Source organism: Oreochromis niloticus, linkage group LG10 (genome assembly GCF_001858045.2).
Source record: "Oreochromis niloticus isolate F11D_XX linkage group LG10, O_niloticus_UMD_NMBU, whole genome shotgun sequence".
NCBI lineage: Eukaryota > Metazoa > Chordata > Actinopteri > Cichliformes > Cichlidae > Oreochromis > Oreochromis niloticus.
In genome coordinates, this window is record NC_031975.2 from 8,643,448 (window position 1) to 8,669,010 (window position 25,563).

Here is a 25,563-nt window from a genome sequence, read left to right on the forward strand (position 1 = left end):
ATCCTTCCGCCTGCCTGACTGCATGTCTGTGTGTCTCTTGGGGCGGATGAAAGAGGGCAAGAGTACTTTTCATACAAAGTTCTTTACAAACATAAAGCATCACGCTGTTTCAATGATGCTCAGACTGGCAATAAACATGTGGTCAGAATACAGGAAGAATGTGCATGGCTTAATTACAAATTAAGTGTTTGTTGATGGCTTATTATTGATGAATAAATATATAATGCAGTAAATTAAAGCAATTCAATGTGTGACACACTTTTAAATACATATTTATTTAACCTTTATTATACAGGTAATCCCACTGAGACTCAATGTCTCATTTACAAGAGAGACCTGTTTTAAACAAACATAAAAAATTACAAGAATAAAAATGTTTGCACAATCATATTAAAAACAAGAGTGATTCCATAAAACATAGACACACATATATCTACTAGTGATAATGCATTTATAGCATCAATCTGCTCTAACGCATGGCAGTTGTGTCATTGTGCAATACTACATATTAGCCACATGGAGGCACTACAGACTCGTCTCTTTCGTTTCCTCGTGCCCTCTCTCATGATAACTGCATGAAATCACGTTTATATATATGGTCATATGATGACAAACTGTTTTTAATTTCCAATCTTTGCTTTTGTTTCTCCACTTTGTGCATCAGTGTATTATTGCTCCGTTATAGTCACGGTAAACTAATGCATCACAAAGTTTAAATTACATCCACATTTACACGAACTACTTTGAAGATGACAGACAAGACTGCAAAGAAGAAAAAAAGTTAAAGGACTGAGAGTTTATGCTCCCAACCACTTGAGAACAGATTGTAGACCTTCATTGAACCACCAGGGGGCACAATTTAGCAGCCATTGCTACCCTGTGAGACTTTCCCCACTTAGTTCTGCAGTAAAGCCCGCTCATTGGTCCAAACACCCACATGGGGTTGAGCCCTGACCAATAGACTTTGAGCTGATCAGGGGCTGTTGCTAAGGCACTTCAGGGGAAAAAACCAAGAAAAAAAAAATCTGCCAGCAGTCTGCTTCCACCTTTTCACTCTTTACACTCGTCTGGCTGCTCGTCCTCTTCATCTCTGCCTCTCACTTTCACTCGCAGCTGAGAGGTCTGCCTGCTCGTTATTGGTCGCCGACGGGTGAAACGAGCTTAGAGGAGTGAGCGGTGGCTTTGCATTGTTAAAGCCACAAAGACAAGACCCTCCCTTCATGAACCAAAAGCTGTAGCTCCACCTCCCCTCAGTTATCCTGTCACTTGACATTTGAGCTCAGCCAACACTGGCTAGCCTCTCTGTCACCATTTCACTCTGCTTCACTTCCCAGCGCACCCAGAAAGACAACACCGCGGTATTGAGCCCTTACACGGTACACACTGAAACTGTGCTTCTGTGAGCCTTTGCGGGGTTTTTTTCAGTGTTTTTGGGGAGGAAAAATGTTGTAACAAGAACACATAAGATATGTCATACTGGTGTAATATCTCTCCCTAAATATATATATATATATATATATATATATATATATATATATGAAAGGGGGACATGATAAGGTAAACGACTCGCCAGTCTATTTATGCATAAATACGCATGTATAACCAATTTCTCTGCTTCCGAAGATTAGTTTACAGCTGTGGAGAGATTTAAATACCTCCTCTACTGTACTGGCTGTGTTCCAGCTTATACACACACACATACACACAGCGGAGGAGAAATAAAGAGGGGCTCTTTATTTCTCTCTCTGTCTGCCGTTCTCCCCTCCCCTCCCCTCTCGAATACCCTGCAAAGTGTGTTTGATAAGAAGCTCGCGCGCCTCATTGGCTCGCACCGCGTGATTGGCAGTCGGTCGGCCCGCCCCCGTCGTTTCTGTGCACATGGATGGGTCTGCTGCGAGAGCGAGAACCAGCATCGGATAGTGGAGTGGAAACAGGAAGAGGAGGAGAAGAGGGAAGAAAGGAGAGGATCGTGCGAGAGACGAGGTGGCCAGGAGTTGAAAGGGAGGAAAAAAGGGGAACAGAGGGGCGTGCGGACGAGAGAGAACCAAAACAAAAACAACAAAAAATAGAAGGTAAAAGAGAGGACCGCGGGCGGGTGGACAGGAGGGGGGCGGAGGGGGGGACTGGATGTGCATTTATGTCTGAGTGGTAATGTGTCGCTTTGTGTACAGCACTGTGGAAGGAAGTGTAACTGTTTTCTGTCCCCGCGCATTGTTGCTGTTATTTGTGTCACTGTGCCTGAGCGATCTGCCTTGGATGAGCATACTGCAGTGTGTGTGTGTGTGTGTGTGTGTGTGTGTGTGTGTGTGTGTGTGTGTGGTGTCTGCAGACTGCTGCACGTTCATCCATGAAGCTCCCTCTCTCTCTCACACAGACACACACACACAGACATGCATACACACATACATACATGCACACATACATGCTCACGTGCAGACACACAGCATGCGCAAGAACAGAAATGTAATGGGAGGGAGAGGTTGAAGATAGGGGAACTGTTGCAGTTACACTCTTGTTATGGCTACATTGGTGCTTTCCGGCACATTTAAACTGTTGAATATCGTCTTGTGTGAGCATGGAGGGAGGGAGAGAGGCGTACAGTAGTAAGGCTCTTCAGTGCAACCAAGTGCTGTAATTATGGCTTCAGTTCAGGTCTGAACTGTGTCACTTGCTGGGTTGCTCTCAAAGTTCACATCCCTCAACATGTTTCACACAGAGGTTCTTTGGCTGTGCGTTGACTACATCCAAATATATGGTTCACGTTGTGGACAACAGAAGCGATTGCTTTTTGTGAGTTTTGAAAGGAAAAGCAGCAGTCTGACGTTACTGTCAGTAATGTGAACCCGGTGTATGCTTTCAGCTGAAAGGATCAAGCAACCACCTGCACGTGCATTTCTAGGTTACCATTCTCCCACAAACCCAGCTGTTTGTCACGCGCATTCATGCATACATCCAGCGTCTTCTTCACTCCTGCTTCATAGTCTTTTGTTAAAGAGGGAGAAAAAAAGCTGTACAAAAAAAGCTTCTTTTTTTTTTGCATTGTTTGCAAAAGGCACCCCTCTTTCTTGTTCTTGACCTTGCCTTGGTACATTCCAGCACCCCCTCGGAGGGCTGTGCTTTATGGAGCATACACTGGGAAGAAGCTGCTGTTACAGAAAGGGAGAAGGGGGATAGAGCAAGAAGGGGTGTGTGTGTATGCGTGTGTGTGTTGGGGGTTATTTTTAGAAATGTGATTGATATTCGCCTCATACTGTACGTTCTTTCTCTGCGATGGTGACACTATTTAAGGCCGGTGTCCGATAAAATCACGCATGTGCACGAGTGCCTGCCCGGTCTCTTGTTTCTCGTCTGTACATTGTTGCTCGTCCGTTCTCCTCCATCTGTTCTCCTCACGTCTCTGCTCTGTGTTAGCTTAGCAATAGGAGACCACCAGAGGCAGCCCATCGTTCCTTTTATGGTATAGGAGCTGTGCTACATGTATACACACACACGCACACACATGCACATGATGGAGCCTCGGTGGAAAAAAAGATCTGCACATCTGCAGCGGGGTCACTGCAGTCGGCGTGGTGGAAGATTTGCGTGAATTTGACAGCTTGTTTCTGAAGCTCTGGAGATCTCAGGAGCTGACAGAGCTGCTGTGTAAACAACACCCAAGCCTGAAGAGAGCGAACAGAGAAATGTGGCAGGATCCATTAAATCCTATAGCCCCCCCCCCCCCCCTTTCCATGTCAAAATTCACACACAAATGTAAAAACTCCCCTCCTTGCTCGAGGCCTTCCTCCCAGCTCTGGACTAAATGATATCATTGGTTGCCAGGGATACAAGGACACAGCGTGCAGAGAAAAGGAAGGGTGAGGCATGGGCAGAGCCGTACAGATTGCCTGGAAGAGAAAGGGTGGGATATTAGATATCAAGAGGGAGGGAAAAGGAAAAAAAAGAGCCTTGTTGAAACAAGTAAGGAAGAGAGCAAAGGCAAAAGGGCAGACCAGCAAGGAGGGGAAGGCAGGAGAAAAGAATGCCTGCTGGCTTGTCAAACCATGCTTCCTCTCCCCTCTTCCTCACAGCTCATTTAATTCTCTATCTCTTTGTCTTAGAGGGGGTCAGGTTTGCAGCGATGTAGATTTTTTGCAAAAAACAAGAATAGAAAGAAAGAGAATGGGCAGGTGTACCCAGGGGACAGATGAGATGGAAGTGCCCTTTTTCTTAAAAAAAACCAAACAAAACCTTCCTTATCTTGTACATCTGTGCACCAACTGGCGATGGTATTTCCTCAGTCCTTTTTTACTGTGTGTGTCTGTCTGTGTGTTTACCAGCTAGCCAAGGATGAGGATGTCTATTTAGAGGGATCCAAGACTCCGCGGGTCTGCTGTCTTTCTATTCCTGCCTGACAGCATCATCTAATTTGGACCAGAAAGTCCCCACTCCCACTCACCCCCAACTCCACCAACAACGCAGTTCTCTCTGCATTTATTTTGAAGGTAAGACTGGTGTAAGAGATGCACAAACACACACATGGGTTCTACGTTTGGTTTCAAATAGCCAGATGTGGGTTTACATGGCAGTCCGTCTTTGGTGGCAAAGGAGAAAGGAGATGGTGGATTTAAGTGAATAGTAGGCGTCAACAAATGAAGGCTTTTTACCTGTCTGCGCACAAACGTTACACTCTGCCAAACCAAAGAGGGGACTGTAGTGGCCAAAGGTACAGTGGTAATTGAATGCACCTGGCATTTCATACAGTCAGCTCTTACATGCTACACTTTTTTTGTGCGTGCTTTCTTTTGGGCTGTCTTGCTGTGAAGGGAGTTTAACCTGCAGCAACTTAACCCATTCTACACATGACATCATGTGGCCTCGCAGCTACAGCCCAGATGTCTTGAATTAACTCCTGCACACATGGGTTTAATATTGGAGCCACAGAGCCGTTGTTGTGTGGAGTCAAATGCAAGCTGGTGCTGACTGACGGCTCCCCCTACAACACTGTAAGCAGGGAGGGTCTATACCAGATGGGTCTGCATACCGTTGCCCCATCACTTGCAAGCACAGCAACCGCAGCACTTTGTCTGCAAATGTTGTGAAAGCAGGAAAAAAGTGGAAACCGCTGCATGCAAGTAATTGCTTGGGATCAGTCACAAACACTCAAAATACATTAACGGAACCAAGCGATATCTCAGCTAAGGAGACTTTTACTGATAAAGAGGCAGATTGGAATTGCAGACGTTTGAAACAGCAGATTTTTAACAGGACTGGGGTGGATGTCGCCATATGTGTTGCGTCTGCTGCACAGCATAACCCAGCGATGACTGATGTCACCCGGCTCTATATGTGAAAGTGAAAGCATGCAGTGTTGTTGTAATGCATGCTAGCAGTGCAACGTTGTGTGCACGCTTAAAGACCTGTTGTGTTCTCAGTGTGTGCTAAAAATACATTTAAATGCAGTTGGGTCTGAAAAGCCTAGAGCTACAGCATTAGGAACTGTCTGGCCTCAGTTGCTCTAGCAACTGGTTGGAAATGGTCCCTTGAAGAGGCTGCTTACTTCACTCATTCAGCACTCACAGAAAGGTTAATATAACACAGCTGCAGCAGTCTCACCACGCACAGAACCATGAAAAAAAACAAAAAAAAAAACCCTACTTATAGTAGAATTAATGCACAGTGAGGGAAGTGGTGAAACGTTGCATGCCAGTTCACCATTCATTGTGAGAAATGAAGCCAATGTCTCACCGTAACAGCAAAGCTTTCTTCAGCAAGAAAAATGTGTCATTAGAGGCAGTAAGTCATCTTTTCTGTCCACGCTAATTAAAGACGTACGTGTGACTTTCCTGTTTTAAGCAATGAAAGCAATCACAAAAGTGGAAATAAGAATTGAGGCTTATGATCAGACACTGTAAAAGACAGATACAGTGGAGCAAGCTCCTGACTTGATATAGATTGTGGCTTAGGAGGAATATAGGGAAACGCAGAGCTCCTGGACTAGCGGCTGATAAAGCTGGCTAGAATGAACTCCTACTGTGGATGTCTGCTGCTGATTTGAGCCACATCTACCACCAGCTCTGTCAGTAAATTAGGGACTTATGGCTTGAAGGGAATGGTGATAAAATAAGTACAGCAGGCCACCATGTTTTTTTTTTTTCTTTCTTTGTCTTCAAAGTGAGGTTGCCATGGCCCATGGTCTCACTGCATTGGGCTTTTTTTTTCCCATCACTGGGTGACCACTGGCTGTGGTGGCTGTGATTAGAGAGAAGCTGAGTGCACAGTGCAGCTCTGGCTGAGTGATGGTATTACCACTGAGCAGATACAGTGCAGCAGCAGAAAATTCGGCGAGCAGAATTAAATCTACCGGGAGCACACAGAGTGACAGTGTGGCATCAGTTCAGTCACAAACCCACATGATTAAAAAAAAAAAAGCTTCTTATAACGCCAGAAGAAATGCAAGTGTTGTGGAAAAATGCCTTGAACGGAACGTTTCACTTAACCACGTGTTTTGTCCACAGACTGCTTTTTTTGCTCTCAGGTGTGAAGTGGAGGGCCTCCAAAACACAGACCAAGACTGGTAACCACATAAATATTTTTGTCTGTCTCTGTGCTCTCTGTGTGTGGGTGTATTTGTGCGTGACTATTTAAAAGCAGACATACTTCACAATTTGGCGCTACCGTACAGAGTTTGTTATCCCCCAAAGTCCTTACTGCACTACAACCCAGAGCTGCATCAACCTGAGGTATAAGTATCATGGAACTAAAGCTCCCTTTTTTTATATACGTGGTATGAATGTAGGAATTAACTACAAATGAAAATTACTGCACAATGCATTGCAATGGGCACTGAATACCGTATACAGCATGTATGCAGTATATGTATTTCATATACCTGGGATGTGCATGCTGAAATTTGTGTTAAAAGTTTAAAGGAGTATCATTTTGAAATTGCATTTCATATAGTCAGGGTATTTAAATATTTACAGGTTGATTTGTGTATTCAGCATTTTCACAACTTACACATTAAACTCTATGCGTGTGTTTGTGTGTGTGTGTGTGTTCCAGGCTGCATGTATCACTCAGTAGAGCTCTACTCTGGCCGTAACACATGGGACTCCTACTCAGTTGGAGGACCTAACAAAGGACAATGGGCTCCTGTAAATGCTCGCCCCTGGAGCCACACACAGAGGTCAGCAGCACCGTCCCCAAACCCACACACAAACGCAACACTTGCAGGACAGTATTTCATTTAAGGGGTACACATGTGATTCACCTGCAGCAGATAACATGTGCTATGCATATACCTCACCATACTATGTTCGTTTTTGTCTATTTTCATGTCTCTGATCATATTGATATGAAAAAAAATTAACCACTAAGGCTGCATCAGTTAAGAAAGCCAATGTGACTTTAAAAAAAAGATTCTGGGTTTAAGCTCACTGCAGCCGTTGGTAGTGGAACAACTCGATGCTCGAACTTCCTCAAACAAGGGTCACTTGAACACGTGAGACCTCAGCCTTTTGTAGTCTGGGCTGACTCAAGATAAGAGCCACTTTATGTGGCTGACTGATCAACTGAAACTCTGATGAGCATATTCATGAAAAGCTCTCACTTCATGTGCAGCTGTGGGAATAAACCCGTGTGCGGTTTCAACAGACAGGCTTGTGGTGAATGAAACTACAGCATCTTCAGCTGCAGTTGGCACAAGACTCAAGTCTAGCTATTCAGCTGCAACAGTTGAGGGTACGCGCTGATGAATGCGACTGTAGCTCATGCAGCTATGTGCAGTTGCAGCTTTTGGAGAGAAATAGATAATAAAAGTGAAAGGAAAGCGCTCGTTTTCAGCTCCATAGTTTTCTTCTCAGTTCTACGGTAAAGTAGCTTTGTATGATTCGCAGATCAAAATAATCTTTATGCATTTTATACGGAGCCTTGGTGCGGCCAAATTCATCTAATGTCTGAAACAAGTTATTTTAGTTGTCTTTCCACTACCTTCAAGCAAACTTAGCTTCTGATTGGCTGCTTCTCATAGCAGCAGGTAGGTAGAGAGTGTGTTCTTGCAGACAAAGCGCTGTGCATGAGATGACCATATAAGGGATATCAGCTGTTATTCACATCATACAGAGCCAAGAGGTTAAAAGCATACTGCCTGGATATAGTGTTTTAGAGCAGTTTGAACTAACTGATAACAGTAATCTAAATAAGTAATGTACAAATGATCTTGATCCTCTTATTGCACTACTTATTTGATGTGTTTATTATGTGCATCCACCACTTAAAGTTTAAATAGTTTGGTTGAGTCATAGTGGTTACCATGTGCGGTTAAACTAGTGGTTCTTAATCAGGCCCCTCTGGTGGAGCATAGAGCCACTGCAGGGCTGTAGGTAAAAACATAAAGCTAAATATAGTATTCTTTATTTAAAGTAAGTAAACAAAATTCTGCTAATGCTGTGGTGATAGCATTTATTTCGCAGAGAAAAAAAACACCTTGAAAACATTTTCTTGTGGGGTGTGGGCCGTAAACTATTTTCATTTTCTGAAGAGAAGGCATGCCAGGAGAAATTTTAGAAGCAGTGGGATTAAATTATTCTTGCAGAGACCTTTGATGAACAAGCTGTGGAAGTTTAGCATGAGGGAAAAAACTGGATTAGAGTCCCTGTGAAGGAAAACCTCATTTCTGAGTATGTCCAAAGTTGTGAGCAACTTTGAGCAACAGTGAGCTACATTGACCATTTATTTACAGAAAACATTTGAGAAATTAGCTTTAATCTGACTTCAGGCTACGAGTGAAAGCGTCACATATTTTGAACTGAATTAAGACAACACAAATTTTTTTTTCCCCCCCCACTATAGGCTGCAAGAAGGGCGCAAACAGCCATATCATTCTCTGTCAAGTCGTATTTATAGCAGGTAAGTATTTATCATTTATACTACACTTAAAAAGCTTTCGTGTTGACCAGCTTTCAGAGTTATGTGCTGTGATTTTTTTGTTACTGAAACTGCTTTTGTCAGTGTCATCTTCTCTAAGCTGGCTTCACTCGTATTGAGAAACCGAACAGTACAACTCTTGATGCCCTCGTGGATATGAGTATTGACTGGAAAAGTTTCTGTTGTACCGTGGTGTAATTACCATGAATGCCTGTCCACAGTGTGGTCCTGAGTTTAGTTGTTTTCACAACAGGGGTGACAGAACAATCAACCATGTCCCGGACAAAGGTATCTCAAAGGGGCATAGCCAGCTGCTGCGAATTTGGGATGGTAAAGAGCTGCAGTTTGAGGTCCAGAACTGGCATCACAACTCCATCCGTTCGTTCCACATCCGAGATGGCACCAACAATGGTTATCTGCCAGGACCAGAGGAACGCTACGCAAACTGGCAAAACAATGTCAGCAACTTTGTGGTGAGGTGTTGCCGATAAGTCATTAGTTAATGAATCTTGACTGTATTGTTTTTCTTTTCCCAATAGAACGGGGGCCCTCGCCTGCATCGCAACAACAGGGAGCTTCAGGGAACCGCGCCAGAGAGATGGGCCCACTCAGACCCCCGCAGGAGTTTCCCAGACAGGATGGTGAACAACAGAACAGGACCATGGAAACGGCCAGCCCTCCACCAGCGACGGGAGCAAGCGCATCACCACAGTCCACCCCCGGAGCACCCATTAACCCCCCGGGATGAGTGTCCAGCTAAGAGGAGAAGAGACTCGGGACCTGATCAGGTAAATGTGTTTGATTTGGAAACACAACCTGTATTTCATTTTTTAAACGCAAAATGCGTAAAATGTCACTGCTAGATGTCAGGAGATTGCGGCAGCCAAGAGAGATCAACAGCATTCAATCCAAACAGTAACCCATAACTGCTATGGTCAATTTTTTTTTCTACTATCTGTTTAAAAGCATTTTTGTACACACTATGTTTTAACATATTTGAATAACACGGAAAGAAATCCGGAATTAAAAATGGATATTAAATATTTTCAAGTGTTTTACGTTTTTTCCCCTTTAAGTCACCTAAAAACCTCTGGCCACCATTCATCTATGGTGAGTGCAATATGTATCCACATCTATAAAACTGTGTCAAACTTCTGTTCAATGGCAGTTATGCTGAGATAAGTTGTTGAGGATATCCGAAGGCTTTCTATCACAATGCGCTGTTGTTTTGGCTGCTGTTAGCGGCGGTTTTTACCGCGTTGGCTACTGTTAGCTGGCTCTAGTGAAACTTTCTTTGAAGTGGCTCAAACACTGGAAGTAAAGTTTATGTACATCTTCGTGTGTTAGAGCCCTGACTTCGGTTCAGGAGCAGAGGCTTGAGGTGAGGAAGAAGAGGATGGTATTTTATACAGATGCTGTGTTATCCCTTTCCCTTGTGTTTTAGCTTGTTGAAGGGGAAGCCTTCTCAGACCATAAAACATAGGACTTTGGCATATTACATATGTGGCTAGTCTCTAGCCACATACAGGAAACTCAATTTGCGAGATCGGTGATGTCCATCTCGGGCACTCAAACACTGTTTGAGCTTAATGGATTCTTTTTAAGTTCACGTGAATGCATCAGTTTGTTGAACGACATAATTACCCACTAATTAATGTTTATTTATGAATACGACATTGTTTTTTTCTATTAACCTCAAAAACCAACTGACTTAAACACTACCTGTACATCCTGGTGACTACAAGTCTTGCTTTTCTGGAAACACTGGAAACACTAAAGATAATGGTCTGTCTTCTCTGTCTACTTGGATGTAGGACATCAGAATAATATTTACTCTTGGTGGTTGAAGCCGATGCCTGGAAATGCTTGATAACCAAATGCACTGGACTGTTGAAGGCTTTTTATTTCTAATATTTTTGCATTAAACACATTGCAGCAGTGTTCTTAAACTCAGTCAGATAATTTCATTTGACCTTACTGTGCCAATTTTAACTGCTGTCACTATGTTTACATGTACACATTTATGTGCTACATGGCATTTCATTTCTGTGTAACAGCCCCACCTATTGGTGTAATGCAGTTTTAAAAGAAAGGATATTTATCTGTTTAGGCTTGTCATACTGGATCCAGGCACTTACCTTTACTTGCCCATGCCCCATCATCACCTCACCAACAGCGCTCCAACCAGGATGATTGGAAGCCTCCAAGTGACAGGGCGGGTCCATGCCACCACTCTGAACACAGGACCTCAACAACACAGCAACAGGTGAGCATGTACAATTTGTATTATTCCTCAGATTTGGCACAACCATTGATTTCCAAATCTGGCTTTTCACTTTTGCAGGAAACCTCTAAACTGCGAGCTGGGAGACACGGCTTCAGTGACCCAGTGCCGTCCAACCAGAGCTGCGGCAGGAGGCCACCACATTATGGAAGCAGAGGGAAGGTCGAACGGAAAATCTCATCTTCACCAGCAGACCACACCCGTGTGCCTTACAGCCACCAACACCATCACTATAACCATCAACGGCACACAGGCCAGCCTAGAGCACCTCAGCACAACGCCCCACTACACCCTCTGGAGGATAAGGACTCTTGGAACCATCATCACAAACAAAGCACAGTAAGAGATAAACTACTATCACACTTTTATTTCAGTATGCTATTTTACGGCCATATACTCATAAAGTGTGGGTAGATATTTAAATAGCTATTTTTGTTATTATGTTGCTCTTTATCACCTTCAGAATTGACAGGAGACAGTATGTTTTTAAAGGGGTCATGCTCTGGTGACCTTAGATGCTACAGTGCCCTATAGTTAAATCGATTGATATTGATTCTCATCAGTGTCAGTATAATTGTGTTTTCCTCCACATCGCCAGTTTTATTGTGAACCTAAAGACTATTACACACCAAGCACTTTGCGGAAAAGTGACATGAAATTACAAATTTTTTCAGATGCAAACTTGTTGACCGCTTGTCGAAGCGCAAAATTTTTGCGGAAAATTAATTCTCAAAAAACACAATGTGAAAAAAGTTGACATGAAGTGATGAAGAGCTGATCCTGATGTTTCTAAACAAGAAAAGGAAGAAAAGGAGATTCCGGGTTCATCCAATTCTCACGTAAAGGCAGCAGCAGGGAGAATTTCTTGGTTTGGTCCAGGAGTTGAAGCTGTATCACGGACACTTTCGTACACATTTCAGGATGTCAGTGGGGTAGTTGGAATTCTTGTGGGCAGAGTTTGGACCAAATCTGAGGAGTCAGAGAAGTAATTTCCTAGAGCAGATTGAGCAGTGTTTATCTGTGTGTAAACAGGCAAAACAGTATCATTTTACTATATACATATCATTGCATATTCGGTACCATTGCGAGCTTTGAGCTACAAGCACACTTTTTGCCAAATTCAGTGATCTGATTGGTCAGAACTGTTTATTTGCATCTGAAAACTTACACGGTCACGTGCACCAAGAATAAGTGAGTCTGAAAAATATTTTTAACACTTAACCAATTTTACATGTTTGGTGTGTAAAGGCCTTAAGTGTACACAAGCAGTGTAAGTACAATACAGCTTAAAGTTACTGATGTAAAATGAATTCTGCAGGAGAATCAGCGCATTCATCAACGAACAAATTCAAGGGACCCCTCCCTCTCCAAATCTGGTGTAGACTCTCCTCAGTACTCATCTGTCCTCTGTGGTCCGAACAATGGAGGTTCTACTTCCAGCAGTACAGGTGCTCCTTCCAGTCCTTCTTCAGACAAAATGCTCAATGGCAGAAAAGATTCACCAGTCATTCAGCAGCGTTGTCCCAGCCTCAGTGGGCAGCTAAAGCTCCAAGAAAGTCCCAGTGTCATTCCGAGACCCAGTCGGGCATCAAGTGCATCTCCGACACCCCGTGCTGGTTCAAAATCTAGGCTTTCAGACCTCAAGTACAGGAAGACCTCACAGCTCCTCTGCTCACGGCAGTCTCCCCACGATAGATCAAGAGTGGACAAGCCTGAGAGGGAGTTAGAAGATAAAAAGTCTGAATCCAAACAAAAGTATAAGCTGCTGAAAAAAGAGAAGAAGGGTGACGTTCTGAAGATGGGCAGAAAGGGTGAGGACAGAAAAAGGCGGAAGAAAAAAGAGGAGAAAAGGTTGGCCGAGAAGAAAAAGAAACGCGATAAAGCATCTAAGAAGGAACGAAAATTAGCCCTCAAAATGAAAGTTACAGAACAGGAAATGTTTTCTTCCGTCTCTGCTTCCACCTTTCTAAGTGAGGCCAAGATAAGTAAAATGGAGACTTTGAACGGAGAGAATCAGGCCCAGTCACCACCCAAACACAAGCACAGGGACAGGAGTGAAAAAGGAGAGAAGACTACGCATAGGTCATCCACAAATACCCTTCATCCCAGGCCCACTTTACAGCAGTCATCCTCAAAGTCTGAAAATCACAAAATGCTCAAAAAGAGCAGCAGTGCCCCAGAAACCCCTCTTCCTAAGAAAACCAGCCACCAGGCCAGCAAGCGTTCCACCATCGTCTCAACCCAACTGGAAGGTGAGCCAAAAGCAAAGCCAGATGACACACTCCCTTCCCTCTTATTTAAAGCCTTAGCGCCTCTCAGTACAGTGTGCTCAGCTGGCTTAGAGCAGCAAGGCGGGCAGGGAGGAGTTCTCAACGCTCCAGACCTTCAGCCCGTGGCTGTGATGGGAAATTTAAGGGAAACGGGAGACAACCTTGCCAACACACCTCCTGTGCTTAGCTGGCAGGGATCTCCAGTATCAGATCTTGGAGATGATGAGGAGGAGCTAGAGAAAGGTGTACTAAGCAGACCCGTCCTCCAGCTCAGCCCCACTCAATGTCTTTCACCCCCTCCTGTAGAGAGTGAAAGCATTGATAATATGAATGCAGAAGATTATTCCCACAGCAGCATGTCTGAATTCTCCGATCTACCTTGTTCAATTGAACAAGTTTCGGAGGAAGAAAAGGAAGTGATGATGGACAGCAGAGGGAAGCTGTCTGGCTCTCCCTTTCATGAGTTTCATAACGACGACACAGGTTTTGATGATGTCTTTGAGAGCCTGGCCACCTTGCTTGCCAGCCAGAGGGTCGCGTGCCGAGGTGGTCCATTCGGCGGTCCTCCTGCTAGTGATGCAAATGGAGTAAAGTACTCTTGCTCTCTTGAACTGGGCCCAGATATCCACTGCCCCGAGAATCAGGACTTCTTCCCTACATCATATCCCACAGGATCCTCCGAACCCAGTAATCAATCACCAGTTCACATTACCACAGACACACTTGAAGAATTCCACAGTCTGGCAGATGTGAGTAAGCCAGCCACCAGCTCAATGGTGCAGGAAAAAGAGGAGGAAAATGAGAGTGATGTACAAGGTGCGATGAAACAAGATGGCAAGGATGCAGCAATCACAATGGAGAGGAAGGAGACTCTTTTGGATGGGTCATTGAGTGCAGAGCTGACTCTGACCACAACACATACAGTAATGAAGATGGTAAAGAAAGCTCCCTCTACCAAGGAAAAAAGTGGAAAGGGCACAAAGACAGAACGTGCAGGCAAAGAGAAAAAGAGAAAACAGAAGGTAAAGGATGGGAAAGGAGAGGGAGCGATCAAGATTAAGATAAAGAGAGGAGAAAATAAGGTCATCAGCTGTAAAATTAAAACAAGTAGAGTACCTGATGTTAAAGACAGCGACACTTCATCTTCAGTGCCAGTTATTTCATACTCAGCCAGACCGGTCAAAGACAGCATGAAGGGCCAGACTCCTCAGGAAAATCAAACCCCAAATGGCAAAAATATCGAAAGACAGAAAATGGACACTGGGAATTCAAATGCAACAACAGATGAGAAGAAAGGGTTAGATAATGAGACTGCCTGTGTAGTCGGAATTACAGACATCACCACCTCAAATTCAGCATCAGCTGTATCAACAAGTCCATCCAAATTAGATCGTCCTACACCAGCAAGTAAAGTGGACCCACTGAAACTGAAAGCGCTGTCCATGGGCTTGTCTAAGGAGCTGAAGATCCTCTTGGTTAAAGTGGAGAGCGGCGGAAGGCAGACATTCAACATATCAGAGGTGCAGGAGCAACGAATCCCAATCCCACTTTCCAAGATCAGCATCACAAATACAGCCGCTGATGTGATCGGAGCATGCAGGTGAGTATAAAGCTGACAAATGTGCTACCAGCTCACTGAGTGTTATTCACTTCTCTTAATGAGTATTAATGCTCTGGTATCATTTTTCTTCCTAGGGGGGCAAGTGTGAAAGGGAAATTCAAGGAGTCGTACTTGCCTCCCGCATTTTCGGTTAAACCCAACATTGCAGCTGAGACCCCCATTCCTCGCGATAAGCTGAATCCTCCTACACCAAGCATCTATGTGAGTATGTGCTAATTAATGGAGCTCAAGTAACCAGACTTCACAAGTAATCTTATTTTTAGCCACGCTAACAGGCGGGTTCTACGGATCATGTTCTCAGTTGGCTGACCAGCTTAGCCTAAAGTCAAAAACCTGCTGACCTCCCTAGCCTTGCTTAGCTATTCTTAAATTTTGAAAGGTTAGGAATGAAATCTCTTGGAAATTTTAAAAAACTGGACGGATTGTAGTTTAAATGAATTTTTATGGATATACAACAAATCCCCATGCTAACATGTAGCTCAGTTCTATTTCTTGGCTCGTTTAGTTGTTAGCAAGCGAGAGCTATCCTAACACACCTTGTTTGAGAAATCTGCAAATTTCAAACCTACTGTGAGGACTTTTCCCCTGGTTTCCAGAAAATATTCTCCAACACTGCATTCAGATCTCATCATAGTTTACCCCGTGCTGTTTTCACAGTTGGAGAGCAAGAGGGATGCCTTTTCTCCGGTTCTGCTTCAGTTCTGCACTGATCCCAAAAACGCTGTTACGGTCATCAGAGGCCTCGCTGGCTCCCTCCGCCTTAGTAAGTTTAAAGTTCCATTACTGTTAAAAAAGGCCTTTAGTTTATTGTTTTGTTCAAATCATCACACAAGAAGCAGGAAAGGTAAAATTAGGCACAGATTGTTCAAATAAAAATGCAACATGCTATGAAACTGGTTTGTCATAGAAGTAGTGGATATTTTAATAATGCTGTATCTTGCTATATAACCCATTTTAATTTTGACAGCCACATAACACTTCCTGCTTCATCTTTCACATTTGAATGCAAAACATGTATTCTCAACTGCGATGTGATGGCTTGGCAACCACTCTTCGATGATTGCCGCTTTGAATGCATTTGCATATTTCAGCGTACATTTTACAATCAGCAAAGTAGATACAGCTACACCAGTCTCAGCAATTGAACAGGAAAAAAGAAGTTTTGTTTGTGTAATTATCTGGTAATTATCTTTCTCTGTTTCTTTCCCTATCCCAGATCTTGGTCTGTTCTCAACCAAATCTCTGGTGGAGGCCAATTCGGACCATGCAGTGGAAGTGAGGACTCAGGTTCAGCAGCCTGCTGATGAGAACTGGGATCCAAGTGGTGCGACTCAGACGTGGCCCTGCGAGAGCAGCCGCTCACACACCACCATTGCCAAATATGCCCAGTACCAGGCCTCCACCTTTCAGGAGAGCCTGGAGGTAGGCATCCTCTCATGTTACTTGTATGGCAATTAATGTTGGGTAATTAAATAAGTGACCGAATAATTGACTTGCACCAGCTTTTATTTCAGCTCATGGCTAAATAGATTTTAAAGAAAATGCAGAAATGCTCACTTTACAGACAGTGAGGCTCATGCAAAAGCCCATACATGCAGATTTGCTTGGAAATAATAGAAATGACAGATTGAAGTTTTATAGCAGCACTTGTTCTATTTGCTTAAGTATGAAAACACAGACGTGGACATTAATTTATCATGTTATTCTTTTTATGTTCATTATATCACTGTTTATAGGGAGATGGGGAAAAATGACTGTTAATAAACACGCAACATAAACAAAATTTCAACAATGTGCTTGTACACATAACACACACGTAATGCAACCACAAACATGTACGTACATGTAAAAATGACAACGTATATGTAATGTAACATACATGGAATGGCACCAACATGACGTAACAGCATCAGTGTCCATGTAACGTAAACGTACTTCCTTACTTTAAAAGCTGCTTTTGTAGCTACAGAAATTGTATGCAAATTTGAACAGCATAGAAGAAGCAGCTTTTGGATAGTTTAATAGTGTACTGTTATCACTGTCCTTAGCAAAAACACTTACAGCACCTAGCTACATGCCACCTTTTATGTCTTAGATGACAGATATAGACATTGTTGGCAGATATAGACATTTACTAGTAATCTTTAAAAATTGTATCACATGTTCTAATGTGATTGCTGACATTGCTAAATTTGTTGTTTGCCTGCTGGTGTCTTTTTACCCCTGAATATCATTTTTTAAAGGACACTTCAGGTCGCAAGTTCAGCAACATTTGCTAGACCAGGGTATTATAATAAAGCAAACCAAAAAAGTTCAAACTAGGGTGTATGGCCAGGTGGCTTCAGGTCATTTATTCTGCCTGTTAAAGAGGAAAAGGCATTGACCAGTAGAGGACATGGGCAACAGTATGTGACCCAGTTCCAAAAAGCTCCTATATCATTACAGTCTGTCTGCACATTTGCACAGTCGGCAGCATTAAGCTCCATTTTAAACCAACTGGCTTTTAGTCAGAGTGCATTATAAATCCCTCCCAACAAGAAGTGTGCATCGATGCAGGCTTTCTAACCACACCTGTTTTGTGACCGATATGGAGGAAGCTACAGATGCAAAACAAATAAGCACTATCTTCGGTGTCTAAAATACAAAACAGATTACAGCTGTGATTTGAATACGAAGGCAGTGTTTTGGATCGTCTTGCATATATTACCAGGGGCAGAAATCTGAGCCGTCCTTTTCCTACTGCTGTGCTACTTGAAGGTTGAGGTCATGAATGAATGTAATCATAGGTCTGAATATAACCTTAAAAAAAGACAAGTGGAAACATTTTGGAAATGTTGTTTTTAAATGTCTAAATGAAACGGAAGGTTGTGGGCACATTAGTAATGTGTTCATCTGATAACAGTATAAAACAAAGCATCCAGGGATTGCAAAGTTCATGTTTCTGTCTGAGAAAGGCAAAGCTATCTCAAAGCTAAAAGTCCTGTCCCGTAGTTAAGAGAACCTTAAGAAACAGCAAAGTCTACAGAGCAGGAAGTGTAGGGGCCAGATTGGAATTATCATGAAACAATATGGTGATCTTTTGTGTGTTAGACAAATGTGTTAACCGCTATGCTATAGACTGGAATTAGGTTGAAATGTGGTCCATGAACTAGAACTTAAATGTTGGTTTACTTGAATAAACAACAGTGATTTACAGTGTGTTAAAAACATTTTTAAAGTTGTATGGAAACTAATGTTTTGTAAATTGGAGATGAGCTTTTTTGTCATCTCAGATGTGTGAGATGTATATTTTTCAAGTTGGCTTTCATTCTGCTAGAAGAAAGAATCCATGTTTCTGTAAATAAGTATACATGTGTGATGTGTGCCACTGTGAATGATAATTCAGAATTGTTTTATATTCTTAGACTTGTATTTACTTTTGATGCAGGTCTGTCCATCGTTTAAAGCATTAGGGGGAAACTAACTGTATTTTAAGGCATTTTGTTCAAAGGTTATTTGAATAAAATACATTAAATGAAGATGGTAGGTTAGTAAGCAGATGTGTAGTAGTTTGTGTTTAACAATTTAAGTGTCTGAAGTGAGGAAATCAACACATGCAGGCAAAAACGTGATTGACTTCACAGATGTTTCTGCCCAAAACTTACCTTGAATTTATGTAACCATGCATTTGTTATCAGTTATAAGCTAAGCTCATGCAGATGTGTTATAGGAGGAGAAGGAGAGTGAGAATGAGGAAGACGAGGAACAGACTCCAAACCAATCGGCGTCCACAAAAGCCGCTCTGACATTATCCAACAGTAAAGGCAATCATACCTCAAAAGCCAGTTCTGCGTCCATCTTGAGCAAAGCTCAGCCTCCTAATGCCAACAGCTCTCTGAGGTTAGTGAAAAACTGTGATCTGTTCGTGTAAAAGGTCACCGTATTACAGCGAAGCATATTCATGTTAGGCTTGTGTCTCTTCCCAGCTCAGAGCAAAAACCTGTTGGAAAGATCATTAAATTCGGGACCAACATAGATCTGTCTGATCCTAAAAGGTAAGATCATGTTAAACTTACCTAATCGAGGATCCACAGTGTCTCACATTACCTTCTATTTTTTTATTTTTTTTATTTGACTTTTTATTTTTTTCAAGGTGGAAGCCCCAGCTGCAGGAGCTGCTGAAGCTGCCAGCTTTCATGCGAGTGGAATCCAGCAACAACATGCTGAGTCACGTCGGTCACACCATCCTGGGCATGAACACTGTCCAGCTTTACATGAAGGTGCCAGGCAGCCGTACGCCAGGTGAGTGTGTGTCTTGACTCAGGAGGGTGTTTTTTAATGTTTCAAATGAGGGAAGCTTTTCAAATTAAAAGGACTGCTTGTGTTTCTCATCAGGTCATCAAGAGAACAACAATTTCTGCTCAGTTAACATCAACATCGGGCCCGGTGACTGTGAGTGGTTCGCAGTCCATGAACACTACTGGGAACTTATTAACAATTTATGTGAAAAGTGAGTTAAGAACTTATTCAGTTGAAACAAAAATGATACAAGAGATGTTACTGTAGCCTGAATTGCTTTGGTCTTTCCTTCAGGCATGGAGTAGACTACCTTACAGGGTCCTGGTGGCCAGTTCTAGAGGATCTCTACAGTTCCAACATCCCTGTGTACCGCTTCATCCAGAGGCCAGGCGACCTGGTGTGGATTAATGCAGGAACTGTGCACTGGGTCCAAGCTGTGGGCTGGTGCAACAACATTGCCTGGAATGTGGGACCGCTCAACTGTGAGTTACAAGGACGAAAATAAAATAAGCCAAAAGCAGCAGCTTCAAACCTCTTTGTCTAAAGTTACTACTTAAATATGCTGTTGCCTTTTTTCAGCCACTGTTTTGTGTTTGTTTTTTTTCACTCCTCCAGCATACCAATATCAACTCGCCCTGGAGCGCTTTGAGTGGAACGAGGTGAAGAAGGTTAAGTCAATCGTTCCCATGATCCACGTTTCCTGGAATGTGGCTCGCACCATTAAAATCACAGATCAGGATACCTTCAAGATGATCAAGTAAGATGTGTGTCTGCATCTACAGAATACATGTGTGTATGTGAGGGGGTGTTAGTTTACATCTTTCACTGTCTTCCCCTCCCTCTCTGTCTCTCTCTCTCACACACTCAGACACTGCCTGTTGCAGTCCATCAAGCACATCCAGATTCTGAGAGACCAGCTGGTGGCTGCAGGGAAGAAAATCTGTTACCAGAGCCGCGTGAAAGACGAGCCAGCCTACTACTGCAACGAGTGTGATGTGAGTGACTCTTCTGTTGTGTGAAAGCATGATACGAGTCCCACTTTCAAAAGTCGAGCGCGGCGTTAGTTTATTCAGGCTATGAGGTCGCTCAGCTGACACCCTTTTACACATCCAATTGGCAAATCCATCCTAGAAGATGCTGTTTGTGCTGCTTTAGCTTTCTCTCAGTGCTGCATACCTGCAAGTCGCTTTGCAACCCTCCTCTGCTGTAGCTGCTCCTTTTCATGCTGTTTCCGGCAGAAGCAATGTTATATCTGCAGTCACTGATACCTGCTCTGTCCCGTGTTGGGGTTTTGCTTTGGCTCTCCCTATGTCTGTATATAGAATGGTCTGGAAGGTTCCCCAACAGAGTCATGCCACTAAATATGAACTAATGCTTGACTAAAGTGGTGCTGACTACACTGTTTTTGTGCAGGTGGAGGTGTTTAACTTGCTGTTTGTGACAAGTGAGAACAGTAGTAAGAAGACCTACGTGGTGCACTGTGAGGACTGTGCCAGAGCTAAGAACCCGTCGCTGACAGGAGTAGTGGTGCTGGAACAGTATCGGATAGAGGAGCTGATGAAAATCTATGACAGTTTTGTGCTGGTTAGTATGATTTTATAATCTCTATTGTCACTTTTTAATCTGGCATCTGGAATGAATTACATTTCTCTATTCAGACTGTTTTTTGTTTTTGATGGCATCTCTATCATGCATTTGGAGCTACAGTGCTGTGAACAAGTATTTCCCCCATTCTTGATTTTTTTTTTCACATATTTGTCATAATTACATGTTTCAAATCATAAAAATATGTATTTGACAAAAATAACCCAAGTAAATACAAACTGTAGTTTTTAAATAGGTTCAACTGCATGGATTGTGCGCAGGCCTGCCAGACATGTCTAATCAAGAAACCACTTTAAAAAAGCTGTCTGACAAAGTGGAGTAAGCTAAAAGATCTGAAAAAGCAACACATCATTATCATGAAACAACTGAGAAACAAAGTCGCTGACATCTGTAAGTCTAGAAAGCGTTATAAAGCGTTGGGACTCCAGCAAACCACAGTGAAAGCTATTATCCACAAATGGAGAAAACTTTAATGGCCGGCCTACCAAAATTACTCCATAAAGCTTTTAACAACTCATCCAGTAGGTTATAAAAGAACCCAGAACAACATCTAAGGAACTGCAGGCCTCACGTCCCCCATTCATGATTCAACAGTAAGAAAGAGACGAAGGCTCATCTCGTGTTTGCCAAAAAACATCTTGATGATCCGCAAGAAAATATTCTGTGGACTAACTGGACAAAAGTTGATTTATAATTATTCATTTATTTTTTTTACATCATGTAACGGTAACAGATTATTCATAAAAAGAACATCACACCAGCAGTCAAACATGGTGGTGGATCTGTGATGGTCTGGGGCTGTTTTGCTGCTTCAGGATCTGAACGACTTGCCATAATTGGTGCAACCATCAGATCTGTTCTCTACCAGAAAATCCTGAATGAGGATCTCCTGCCATTAGTTCGTGCCCTGAAATTTAAGCACACGTTGCTTATGCAGCAGGTCAATTCAAAACACATCAGCAAATCCTCTGAATGGTTCAAAAAAACAGAATTAAGGTTTTTGGGGTGCCCAAAGTCCAGATTTAAATCCCCCACAACCCTCCAATGTGGCTCACTTAAAACAAATTCTCTAAAGACGAGTGAGCCACAGTTCCTCCACAGCGATGTGAAAGACTCACTACCAGTTATCACAAATGCTTAATTGCAGTTCTTGCTGCCAAGGGTGACACAACAAGTTACCAGGTTTACTTTTCCACATTTTCGCTTGGTAGCTTTAGATAAAATTTTGTATTTACTCAGATTATCTTTGTCAAGTATTACAATTTGTTTGATGATCTGAATCATGTAAGTGTGACAAATATGCAAAATTACCTTTTTACGTTTTCTTTTTAACAGACTCAATCAGCTAGCAAATTTGTGAAATTCACAGCCAAAAAAGAAAATCAGAATTTCCCTGTAACTTTTATTTTTTTCCAAACAGCTACATTCCTTCACTTTACAAGGCGATACCACCTTGCTTCCAAATTATGTATTTGTCATTTAAACAGAGAATAGTCATCATTCTCAAAAAGCACACTAGGTTGGATGAAGTGCTGTTTACTGGTGGCTTATGTGGCGCTATTATGTTAATCCAGCCTTTAGAGTTTCTCCCTTTAGAAATGTGCGAGTGTAGTCATAGAGAGAGTTTATTTCTCTTGATTTCTCTTTTTTTTGTTTTTTATTGGGTTTGGTTAACCTTCCCTAGAACTGCTCTCATCTACCATTATACATATCAAATAAGTCATGTGTTATTTGGCTAAAATTGATATTACTTTTGGCCATTTTGTAAAATTGGGGTTCACATTATGATTTCTTGCTGCAGTAATGGAGTCTACTAGGTTCCCTGTCCTGGTGCCTTTAAATAAACAACATCCTTATTGGCGCATACTTGCAGATACTACTTGTCTGCTTTGAAAAATGGTCCGCAGTAATGTAACGAGTATTTGATAACAGCTCTTTCCAAACCCCCAGCTGAACTGTCTCTCTTCCTCTTTTTTTTCTCCCCTCCTCCTTCAGACTCCAACTCCCTTCTCAAAGTGAGGACTCCTCCACAGTGTCTTTCAGCCATAACCAAAACTCTAATGGCAGCACAAATGTTGCCTTCAAGGCAATCTGTTCCTGCAAACACTGTCTCAATCAGCCAATCACGTTTACTCAGTATTGTTTACATCACACAGTAAGGTATGGATACTCAGCCAATCCAACTATATAGCTCACCGTCTTCCCCATACCAGCTGCTGATTGGACATGTGTTTTGAAATAGAATGACTAGACTGGTACTTTTCACGAGAAGCATTTTAGATAAGGACAGGAGACAAAAAACACAATGTGAGCACTGCTAGCACTGAAAATCAGGTGATGTATTTTCAACGGACACTGCTGTGATTCAAAAGCGTCAAGTAGCCAGTTCTGTGTATTGATTCAGGTACTTTTATGCAAATTCAGTAGAACTTTTTTACACCAATCTAGTTATTCTATATGTCCATGAATTTGCTGTGATTCTAATGTACCAGCAGGGGAAACGCTTCATAAGAGAAGTAGCTGATTGTCACATTTGGCATCGTACTGGTTTCTGTTTCTGTTCATTTGTTGTTGGGTTTTTTTGTTTTTTTCGTATTCAGGTAAAAGCTCTGACATTTGTAACTCCTGTCTGTAAACTCTCTGAGGTGCTATTCCAATCTTATTTATGCTCGTTAGATGCTTAAAAAAAGTTTTACCAGCCTAGAAGTACACCACATTGGCCTTGTGAACTTTAGAGGAGAGATAATTAGAAGATTAAACACACACAAAGGTTTTATGAAAGCATTAAAAAGACAAAAACACAAATTTTTATCAGTGTCTCTAAAATACGGGTTTAGCAGAGGACTAAAACGGTTTCGTTCTTATTTGAAAATTAAGTGTGTAGAAAGAAAATCAAACTTTTTTTTTATTTGTTTTTGGCTTCTTCACAGGTCTAAATGGTGTTAGGTGTGGTTCTATGACACATGGAGGAAAAAAGGCATTGTGATGTCTTTTTCTTTTCTCTTTTTTTTATTATTGGAATGGGCAAACAGTCCCAGTTTTATACCTCTTTTGTTTCAATGTTCTTGTTTCTAGATGACAGAGAAGATAAATAATTGTAAATTGTGAATAAATTTATGGGATACGCAGTGGTGTGCATAGACGGGGTGCGAGAGAGCAGGGGTCGCCGTTCGGGTTTATGTCAGTGAAGTGCTCGTGAAGTGAAACGTCTGGAGGGACACACAATCATGTTATAATGCAAAAACCAGTGAGGTCAGACTGCAGGCCACGTCAGTATCGTCGGTCCTGAAGGGTCCAGCTCAGTGCGCTGCTGCTCAGAAGTTTGGGTTTGTTTCGGAACGTCTTTTGTTTCTGAAATAAAAGCATATTTGGTTTTTATCTAATGCGGCATAATGCTAATCAGACATGTCACATGCTACAAAACAATTTCTGATTAATGGACAAAGTCGCCATTGCTTCTAAGAGAACCATCACTCCTGTGTTCTATGGTGTTACCTGTTACAGCTTTATCGTGCTAAAAGGCTATGTGGTTGTCAGAAGAGTGTTTTTGTAAATTAAATGAGTACATGTGAAAATGGTTTTTGAAATAACGCTAGCAGTAAATTTGGCTAGTTCAGTTGTAGCCAAAAAGAAATTGACAAACTAGTTCTAATCAGAATGGAAAGAGATGTTGGAGAGGCTGGTGCACAGCTGAGAAAGAGGAAAAGTCCATCACTGTCTAAAGACTGGTTTGAGAAACAGGTACCTCACAGGTCCTCACCTGGCATCTTCAGTGAATAGCAGCTACATAACCAGGGGTGCACATAAGTGGTCCGCAGGTGCGCATTCGCTGTCAAAATAAAAGACGCGCACCAGATAAGAAGTTGCAACGTGCGTTTGCGTACATATAAAAGGCACTGTTTTTGTCCGCTAGAGTGGGATTTTCACGGCATATTCTGCACCACATCTCTATGCGTTCATCATTTGTTTGAAGCCAGCTCACCTCCTGCAACCACTTTTCCGAGAATACGCGCTTCTTTTGCGGTTCGGACTCCTTCTGACATTTCTTTGGAGGTGGAGGAACACCAAAGTAATTGCTTAAAGGAGCTTGCTTCTTCAACATCTTTAAGAGTTATAAACAAATGTCTGTCCTCCTCCAGAAAATCTTATGTACGCAGACGCGCGTTGCAACTTCTTATCTGGTGCGCGTCTTTTATTTTGACAGCGAATGCGCACCTGCGGACCACTTATGTGCTCCCCTGTACATAACGTCTGTCTCAGTGTCGGCAGTGAAGAGGTGACTCCAGGATTCTGGCCTTCATTAATAGCTTCATTATTTAGAACATAAACCTTCTGATGAAGCAGCTTCAATCAGTCAAACAAAGGCCAATGCTCCAGCTTCCGAGCATGATCACTTAGCCTTTTAACTTAATAAACTTGTATTAGGTAACACAGTGTACCGCTGGAACACACGATGCTTCTTGAAAACAGCCCTCCATTAAAATAGTCACTAATGATGTATAGTTAACGATTCCAGTGGTCACTGATCATCATTTACAATGTGTCAAATTGAAACTAATAATTATTAAGTAATTTCAATTTTTTTCTAAAAACAAATTACT

General features: G+C 42.3%; 1 protein-coding gene across 7 annotated transcripts; it reads left to right on the forward strand.

Moving 5' to 3' along the window:
- The first annotated feature begins 1,854 nt into the window (after nt 1-1,854).
- kdm6bb (lysine (K)-specific demethylase 6B, b) lies at nt 1,855-24,681 on the forward strand. Of its 7 annotated transcripts, none has more exons than XM_025910739.1 (22): nt 1,858-2,072; nt 4,317-4,481; nt 6,495-6,553; nt 7,042-7,165; nt 8,830-8,886; nt 9,158-9,362; nt 9,444-9,692; nt 11,015-11,170; nt 11,249-11,527; nt 12,507-15,058; nt 15,154-15,280; nt 15,737-15,842; nt 16,296-16,501; nt 18,789-18,958; nt 19,045-19,113; nt 19,212-19,360; nt 19,454-19,568; nt 19,652-19,839; nt 19,973-20,114; nt 20,226-20,352; nt 20,771-20,941; nt 22,958-24,681. In XM_025910739.1, exons 4-22 carry the CDS (start codon nt 7,047-7,049, stop codon nt 22,979-22,981), a joined length of 5,211 nt encoding a protein of 1,736 aa, XP_025766524.1. In that variant the 5' UTR covers nt 1,858-2,072; nt 4,317-4,481; nt 6,495-6,553; nt 7,042-7,046; the 3' UTR covers nt 22,982-24,681. The 7 variants fall into 7 exon arrangements, with proteins under 7 accessions (XP_025766530.1, XP_025766524.1, XP_025766526.1 ...); XM_025910741.1 differs by having other exon boundaries at nt 11,081-11,170; XM_025910740.1 differs by having other exon boundaries at nt 4,321-4,481.
- The last annotated feature ends 882 nt before the right edge of the window (nt 24,682-25,563 follow it).

Excerpts from the sequence above, each read along its gene's own strand:
- kdm6bb (XM_025910739.1), top strand. The coding sequence starts at position 7,047 with ATGTATCACTCAGTAGAGCTCTACTCTGGCCGTAACACATGGGACTCC. Across the intron at positions 8,887-9,157 it reads TCAAGTCGTATTTATAGCAG|GGGTGACAGAACAATCAACC; the intron begins GTAAGTATTTAT and ends TTTTCACAACAG. Across the intron at positions 11,528-12,506 it reads ATCATCACAAACAAAGCACA|GAGAATCAGCGCATTCATCA; the intron begins GTAAGAGATAAA and ends TGAATTCTGCAG.